Source organism: Glandiceps talaboti, chromosome 1 (genome assembly GCF_964340395.1).
Source record: "Glandiceps talaboti chromosome 1, keGlaTala1.1, whole genome shotgun sequence".
Lineage (NCBI taxonomy): Eukaryota > Metazoa > Hemichordata > Enteropneusta > Spengelidae > Glandiceps > Glandiceps talaboti.
In genome coordinates this window covers 8,458,547-8,467,211 of record NC_135549.1, presented here as the reverse complement: position 1 = coordinate 8,467,211, position 8,665 = coordinate 8,458,547, and the positions used below count along the sequence as shown (strand labels likewise).

At 37.7% G+C, this 8,665-nt stretch overlaps 1 protein-coding gene across 1 annotated transcript in view; it reads right to left on the bottom strand.

The window, feature by feature from the left end:
- Positions 1-929: 929 nt before the first annotated feature.
- The window catches only part of LOC144441358 (cadherin-23-like), a 44,639-nt gene continuing 36,903 nt past the window's right edge, over positions 930-8,665 (bottom strand). The window contains exons 21-29 of the mRNA XM_078130917.1: positions 8,069-8,310; positions 6,551-7,540; positions 5,945-6,269; positions 5,572-5,720; positions 5,013-5,265; positions 3,989-4,059; positions 3,522-3,592; positions 2,730-3,156; positions 930-2,223 (exon numbers count right to left, since the gene is read on the bottom strand). Coding sequence (XP_077987043.1) covers positions 2,165-2,223; positions 2,730-3,156; positions 3,522-3,592; positions 3,989-4,059; positions 5,013-5,265; positions 5,572-5,720; positions 5,945-6,269; positions 6,551-7,540; positions 8,069-8,310 — 2,587 coding nt within the window. The 3' untranslated portion in view covers positions 930-2,164. The remainder of the gene's footprint in view (positions 2,224-2,729; positions 3,157-3,521; positions 3,593-3,988; positions 4,060-5,012; positions 5,266-5,571; positions 5,721-5,944; positions 6,270-6,550; positions 7,541-8,068; positions 8,311-8,665) is intronic.

Sequence of the window (8,665 nt, the reverse complement as noted above, 5' to 3'; positions counted from 1 at the left end):
TTTGACAAGAATACTAAATTGTTTTCAATTTTAATGTTATTTCTTCTAGTTAATACGAACACAGAAAAATCTAGACCTTCTTTTCAGAGATACTGTAGTTTGAAGTAAACATATTTTATAAAATTAATACAGAATTTACCACTTGCTATGCCTAGTAGTTTAGTTGTTATATATATGAATAAAGTTTGCATGCTGTAATTGTAAATGATTTACTCAGTTTGTGATTACCTATACACCTTAATAGTCTAGTCTTTTCGTGTCGGAATGTAGCTGAATATTCGTAAAAACGAAATTTTGGGCATGGTGTTTGCCTAGCGATAACCAGATTTGGGAACCCTTTTCTGCATTAAATGGTTATTACGGGGAGACAAAATAATTAATAGCAAAGGTGGTTTTGAACGAATTTAGCTTTGAATGCCCCCCCCTCCCTTTTTTTTTTAAAGTTTTGAATACGTTGCATTGGTCGTAGTTTAATTGTGAAACTTCACGCCTGGATAGTGTCTAATTGATTGTTAAATGTTTTACAAAATGTAACAATCGTTATACAGGGGTTTCCCATACATTTAGATGTCCAGTACGTCCACCCTTCTGGTATAGTGCTGAAGTAAAACAGAAGAAGACTGACAAAGAAAGCCGATTTATATAATAAAATGCTATTTATTTTATCTCAGAATACTTACATACATAATATTACAAGCATCAAACGACAACAGCTTAACGCCATCTTGAAATGATTTTCAGTCATGATGTATGTTTTATAATTTACTTTCCATCTCATACATATAAATATATGTCTCTATATATGCCGATGTCACACTCTGTATGTATGTATGTATGTATGTATGTATGTATGTATGTATGTATGTATGTATGTGTGTGTGTGTGTGTGTGTGTATACATGCATGCATGTATGCATGCATGTATGCATGTATGTATGTATGTATGTACGTACGTGGAAAGTATGGTACTCTCTCCCTAATGACATCGACAATTTGCTGATGGTGTCTTGAATGCAGACTATTTCCTGGTATAATAATGTCACATTTGTCACTTGTAAATACAATTGTAATACAACTCAAATGGACATATAGTGCTACTACTTGTTATTCTCTAAGTGTTCTGTAATCGCAAATAGTACTCAAATATGGACAAAAAACGAGATGATCAAATCTTGTCAAACATGGCTCATATGTACACGTAAATAATATGAATTTGGCAAAAGATGCAATATATATTATTTGTAAAGGCGAAACTTTAAACTTTGACATTATTTATATATACACGTATATCTTGGTTGAACAAAAAGAACTGCCGGAACTAGTACTTATCAACTGCGCCGATGAGATTTTATTACTACACAATAATAACATCGACAAAAAGAATATGTAAGAAAGAAAGACACAAAAAATGATATAAAAAATTATTACACTGTGTTCTCAAAATTTCCAATCCAATTGGAATAAGTTAAATCGCAGAATGTAGTTGTTAGTGGTTGGATTATTCCAATGCTTCTCTCTGTATATCCCGGATGTGTCATAACAAAAGAGTAGAAGCTCTATGGAGTGAAAAGCGTAATACTATTTACATGACGTATGACGTTAAATGTTTAAAGAATGCTCAATACGAATTAAAAGATGTAAATGTTCGTTACAGTATACTTATGCAAATAAGATAGACTGCAGAAAATTACAAAAACAAAAATAAATGTCCCGGTTCAAAAGTTGTAACCATTGAAAGGTGGCACTTAACATAAAGTGTAGTATCTATGTACAGATGTAACCAGTAACATCACCTATTACCTATATTTTGCACTCATTCACCTTTTCAGGCCATGACTTTATTTATGAGACTACGTGCCTTCAATTGAGACAACACATTATATCTCGCGTTATTGTTAATCTTACTGGTTTGAATCATCAATTTGTTACTGTAAACCTTTTTCTCAAGAACCACGGAAACAAAAGTTCAAGCAGTCGTAGTCTCTAGTATGCTGGGAAACTACCAGGAAAAGTAAACCTGACTATAATTTTTTAAATCTTAATTTTCCTCGTCTATCTGTTTCGATTCTATTTCCTTTCCCTGTTATCGTCAGATAATTGCAACTTTCCTCTTAACGAGTTTAAATTCATTGTCACGACTCTCATTGTCTTCTATCCTTTCAGATCTACTTTCCTCTCCAGCTTTTACGACCACCATCTAAAGCAGAATCAGGTACTTTTGGAGCTGTAATGTAAAAGAGTAGGGAGGGTGTTATCAAACAGATTATTGTGTTGTTGATGGACACATTTCGGTATGAACATTTATCAGAGTACATGTATAAAGCCTAGAAGAGTATTTTTATTGCTAATACAACAAAAGTACGATAGTCACTCATAACGATCTAAGTAACATGTACAAAACCGTTGCAAATGCATTGACAACTCTAACTTATGCCAGAACTTGAAACGATACGTACATACATGTACTTGTACTTCGGCGTGGGCGTTACATCGGCGTGGGCGTTACATACATACATACATACATACATACATACATACATACATACATACATACATACATACATACATGCATGCAGACAGACAAACAAACAGGCAAACAGACACACACACACAGACAGACACACCAAATATGCCTTTATACACAAATAGTTACTTCATCAACATAAAGAGACTCGTTGAGCGATACCTGTCGGATAACAGACTAGACTAACCAATCGGAATTAAACATACCACTATCGCCGCCAGGTTTACCTCCGCCGGGAGCAAGTAAGGAACCTCCTCCACCAGCACCACCAGCACCAGCACCACCACCGCCAGTACCACTGGGAGGTGGTGCCCTCTGTGCAATTCCTTTAGCCGTTGGATCATTCGACTTTGTTGCTGCCTGTTCGGCCGCCTGTCGGAATTTGTTCGGACCAACACTCAGGCCTGGGTAGCCAAGGACACCAATGTTTGGATTAGCGTTTGGATTGCCACCACCGACGGTGGGGTTTGAATTTGAAGGTTTACCACTGGGTTTAGCAGCACCAGTTCCACCAAATCCACTAGGTTTAGTAGCACCAGTTCCACCAATTCCACTAGGTTTAGTAGCACCAGCTCCACCAGAAGGGCGGACACCCCCAGTCCCACCAAATCCTCCCTTGGTGGAAGGTCTTTCCTGGAATAGAGAAAGAAAAATAAACAATCAATACTGCATGTTTACACGTGGAAACACATTTAACGCTATTCTCTCAGCCCTATCAGCCACTTTTTGCTCGTAGACTATAAATCAAACGTGTGCAATTGGCTATTCGGTGATATATTGAAAGATGCTTGAGGTGTGTTATTTGAATATAAACCCCCAAACGTTAATACTGAGTGGAAACCTAGCAAGTCTAAGAGTGTGTTAATTTACAAGTATGTACAGGGTATACATGTACCTATGAGTGTTTCTTACCAAACAGAGAATTTGTGATATATACGTTTTCTCGAGTTGGTCATCAACATCCTTATATTGATCAATAAATATCTAATAATACTCACTGAAGATGGGCCAAGAAGATTATTCTGCAGACCTTTCTTATTATTTCTTTTCTCGTTTCCATATCCGTCATCTGAAAAGACATAGCTATCATTATTTAGACATCAACCTCAGTCTACTTGATGGAAGTGATGTGTCATATTTCAACTGATGGTACATCATTGTGTAGAAGCATAATATCATAATACCAGCCATTGAACATGTATACCCAAATCGATCATTCTTAGGAAGCCTGGTTGTATGCACGGATGGTTTGTTTTGTTTATCAATGTGCGCTGCTGTCGATCTACAATGGAAAGCCCTCCCGTTTTTCAGAAACTCTGATATTTTTTTTAAATATTTAGTAATTCGTATATGATATTGATTCTACCTAATTTGATGGCGCATATGCAAATTAGAAACATCAGTACAGGTAAAGAAGACTAATTTAATGTAGCTATTTGGAGAATGAAATGTCCATTCTACATGCCTGGTTTCTTCTTCGGGTCCCTTCCAAATGGATTCCTCTCTCCACCAGCAGCAGGGCGTGTTGCTCTTGGTCTAAATAGTATTTGAAGAAAGGAATGGAAGTAAAGAAAGACACATTAATGTGATATTGGCATACAATGTATACATGCGAGATATCCGTTCGGATTGCCAAAGTATATGTAGTTTGCATCAAAAGTTTATGTGACCCATTGAACGTTTCGCGAGATTGTTAAAGTGCCACAGTCTGTGACTGAAATATACTAAATATGCTAAAGTCAATATACAAAATCCACGCAAATGCAATGTAATACGCATGGTACATGATGAAAATATATAGCAGCAAATCTGAATCGATACAACGTGACGATTGGGTTAGATATGTGTGAGCACGGAAAAAATTGTTAACCAAAATTATTTCAAATTAGTATTCAGTATTAATCAGTATTTCAAATCCATCGGTAACCAAAACATATATATCACATTATAAATGTTAATATCATAGAAAATCTTATGCGAATTCCAATTGACAACTCTACCAGTTCCCAGGCCCAATTCAACATATTTTAGTGGTTAGATTAACATATTAAAAATATTTCAAACATAGAAAAAAGGTGTAACCATCAAAACTATGGTTACCAGCTATGCACTTCTAACGTGAATAACGAAAAGCGCAGAAATACAGCTTACTCTTGATCTCGACGATTACTTCCTCAGATAACTACGGATAACTTGATAAGTCATCCATTGGGCGCTAGATTCATAACACTAATTTTGTATATATCTAATGATCTCTCCAGACCAAAAGAAGGTGCTCCAGTGATACTTGTCTCAGATAACAGATTGGTTGTCCGGGCACTTATCAAGAACGTAGATTGTTACGAGCTATATCGCAGCAGCAATAAGGTATTATGATTTGATAAGGAAATTCCTAGAAGGTATTATTGACAAAGGCCTTTAATTCAATCATGTGATAAGAATACAATGTGATATACAATGTATTACGAACAGAAGAACATAAAACCTACTTCCTAGTATCACTTCTATCAAAGCAAGAGCGGTTTCCACAGCAGCCATCCCGTCCACGACTACCACAGCAGCCGTCATCGCCACATGCACAGCAATCGTCGCATGCACCGCCCTTGCAGCAACAGTAGCACAAACATGGTAGAGTGAGGAGTGCGATTGCTCCCAGTATTCCAAGCGTTAGTCCTGCAATACCTTCAGGTGTACGATACCAGTCTTGACCAGGATACTTATGAACCTTGTATACTCCAAGACCTGTAACGAGTAATAGGATTATACGTTTTAATTCATTTTGTGGACCCGTTTTACACTATTCTTAAGACCTATCTTTTTTGCCATAGCATACCTCTTCTTACAGTATCCTCTGGTTAAATATTAGGTGGTGTTCATACATTGTAAGACCAAGTTCTTGAAAAAGTTCAAACATAATTGTGACGAAAAGAAATCGTGGGAAATCGCGTAATATCGTGTACAAAAGTCTAAAGTTCAAGGCGTCTTATATCCACCATCTTCAATGTTGTCGGCTTTTGAACTACAGGCCATTCGTGTGACGTTACTTACTTTTCAATTCTCCTACAGGATTATCAAATATATCATCTGCGAAGACCGAGTGTAGATATTCGTTGGTTAAGAAGACCTTTTTATTCTCTATTCCATAGACATTGTCTGCGTCGGCATTTTCCACAGCATAAGCATGGATAGTCAGATCACTGGAAGAAAACGATATAAACCTTTAATGCTGGGATTTATTTTTTATTTCAGTTCCAGTGCATTTGGGACAATGATGAGATAGTAAAGTCTTTAAAAGTATGGACAATTTGCGATCCTTAGAGCAGCAAATATATATTATTTCCTTAGACATTGACTTTCATATATGATTGAATCTATTATAAAACGTTCTCTCGTCCGCGTTCGCTAGTATTAATAAACTTACTCAGCCGCTAGGAGACGACGCCTGCTTCCGGTGCCTGCACCTCCTCCATCCAGATGAGATATACCAACTCGAGCAGACGAGATACGACCCTTTAAGAGGCCATCCATGGTTGACAGAAGCTGTGACCTTTTACCACTTTCAAATTCAGACTGTGTAGTACTACTCATATAAACAGATATCATGTACGTATTGGGATCAAACGAGTCAATTCGGCATAAACATGGATCTGATGTTTGCTGGGGGTAACCGTCATCCCTAGACAATAACTGCAATACATATTTGGTATCTGGTGATGGATCTACTGTAGGTATGGCCGTGATAGCACCTAAGACGTGAAACATGGAATAGTTATATAACTACAGGGGAATGATATAACTTTCGGTCTGTAAAAGTGGTTATCGGTTTTGAATAAAATTGTCTGCTTGGTTGATTCTTTTTAATAAAGTCAAACAATCTGTTTGCCTTCAGTTGCCAAATGCATAATGAAAAGGAAAACACCCTCTTATTTTCAATTGATTCGGAAACTCTCTTTACAGAAATAAACTGTTACCTGTTAACTAAATGTAGAATTAAACATGATCAAATAGGGATATAGACGTAACTGACCTGACGTGACTCCTATCTGGAACATATAGGACGATGGCGAGAACTCAAAAGACACCTTGTTGTCTTTATCTTGATCTGACGCAGCGAATGTCGCTAGTATACCCTTTTCTGACGCATGACGATATGATATTTCATTAGTGATGAAACAAGGAGATATGATAGGCCCATTGTCGTTTATATCAACAACTGTTATTATAACTCTAGCAATGTTAGCCATCGGTACTTCAGCACCGTCCTGTACATGGACATCGAATTCGATTTCTGTATCTGTTTCATAGTCCATGCCTTGTCTGACAGAGATCACACCTGTGTCAGAGTTGATGTCCCAGTAGGTGTTTGCTTCAGTGTCTGTAGAATCAATGGTGTAAGTCAATGCTGCGTTGTTTCCGATATCAGCATCAGTTGCAAATACCTTGAGAACTGAAGTCCCGAGTGCAGCATTTTCAACTACTTCTCCCTCGTAGAACGGTCGCGTAAATTCTGGCTGATGGTCATTGAGATCCGTTACTGAGATCGATACCGTCGCATCTGAATACAACGGAGGGTCTCCATTATCTTGTACACGGACTCTGAACTGATAAGCACCTTGTTCTTCCCGGTCCAAATTTGAAACCAAAACTGTTACAGCACCAGTTTGAGAATTTACGCTGAATTTACCCAGACCATTTCCAGATACTACAGAAAATTCAAAGTCGGCATTTGTTCCTAGATCTTGATCTTCTGCATACACCGAACCCAGCAATATACCTGCCGAAGAATGCTCCTCGATAGGGAAGTTATATGAACGGGGAGTGAATCTGGGCGGCACATCGTTCACGTCTCCTACAAATATGTTGACCTGTGCTGTAGCAGATCGTATATCAGGGAGCCCGTCGTGGTCTACTCCTTGGTCTTCAACCAGGATATGCAAACTGTATTCGTCAACGTTTTCACGATTTAAGGGTTGTGCCAATCGAATGACACCAGTTAGTAGGTCAATTGAGAATTCAGCTGTTATGGAAAAAAGAGAAAGTTAACTCAGTTGTTGCAATAACTCTAGTACTCATAAAGTTACATGTACATATATGGGTTAGACATATGACAGCACATTCCTAAGCTGCAAAGTTACAACCATGGATGAGTCGTGCATGCATCTTGCATGCAGGCCGTAAACAACTGTCAGTCTTGACTAGCTTGACAACACACACACACACACACACACACACACACACACACACACACACACACACACGCACGCACGCACGCGCACACACACACATAAATATATATTTCATCCATTTAATATAACCCTCACCCCCTCCCCAGTTGGGCTGGCACTTTAATTTGTTTGTTGGTTGGTTGTTGAGGGAAATTGAAAAGACACGGTGTTGGCAAGTAACCGGATTAAATAATTACTCTCACGTCCATTAGTCGCCATTTCATGAAGAGATTTTTATTTTGAAATGGTTTCACCTTTGTCACTTCAGACTTTTGTTCGAGAAGAACTTCACTACAGAGGGGTACCAACATGTTACCTACATTCTGTATTTCCATAATCGATAGTGTATGTCAAGTTTGCATTGGAATGGATATCTGAATCTGATCCCCGGATGTTAAAGATACTAGTTCCAACTCCAATATTCTCCAACACTGTGTCTTCTAGGAAAACTTCTTGAAGTACGGGGTCGTTGTCGTTCTCGTCCAAAACGGAAACGGTTACTGAGGCCGTGTAGGAAAGTGCTGGGTCACCATTATCAGTTGTCCTAATCATTAGTTCATACCTTGAAGGAAAAAAATATATCAACTCGCTATGATGTCGTTACATCGAATTATTAACCGTACACACAATTTCTCAATTAATTTTTCCATTCCATGTATCAAATTTGTTAGGGCAATAAACAATTCAAAGTAGTTTATGGCCATCAGACTTTTCTTTGGCGTCTCAAAATCATTGCTATCATAATGCCAGACCCTTCTATTACTTGTACATTAAAGCTTTTACAAATAAATAGTCAAATCATTCAATACACATCTATAGCAGTACTCATGGAAAATTGCCAGTAAACTTCATCTGTCTGACTTCACACAAACTGGATTGAAATGAAAATAAATTGTACATTCTTTGCAAGTACTACA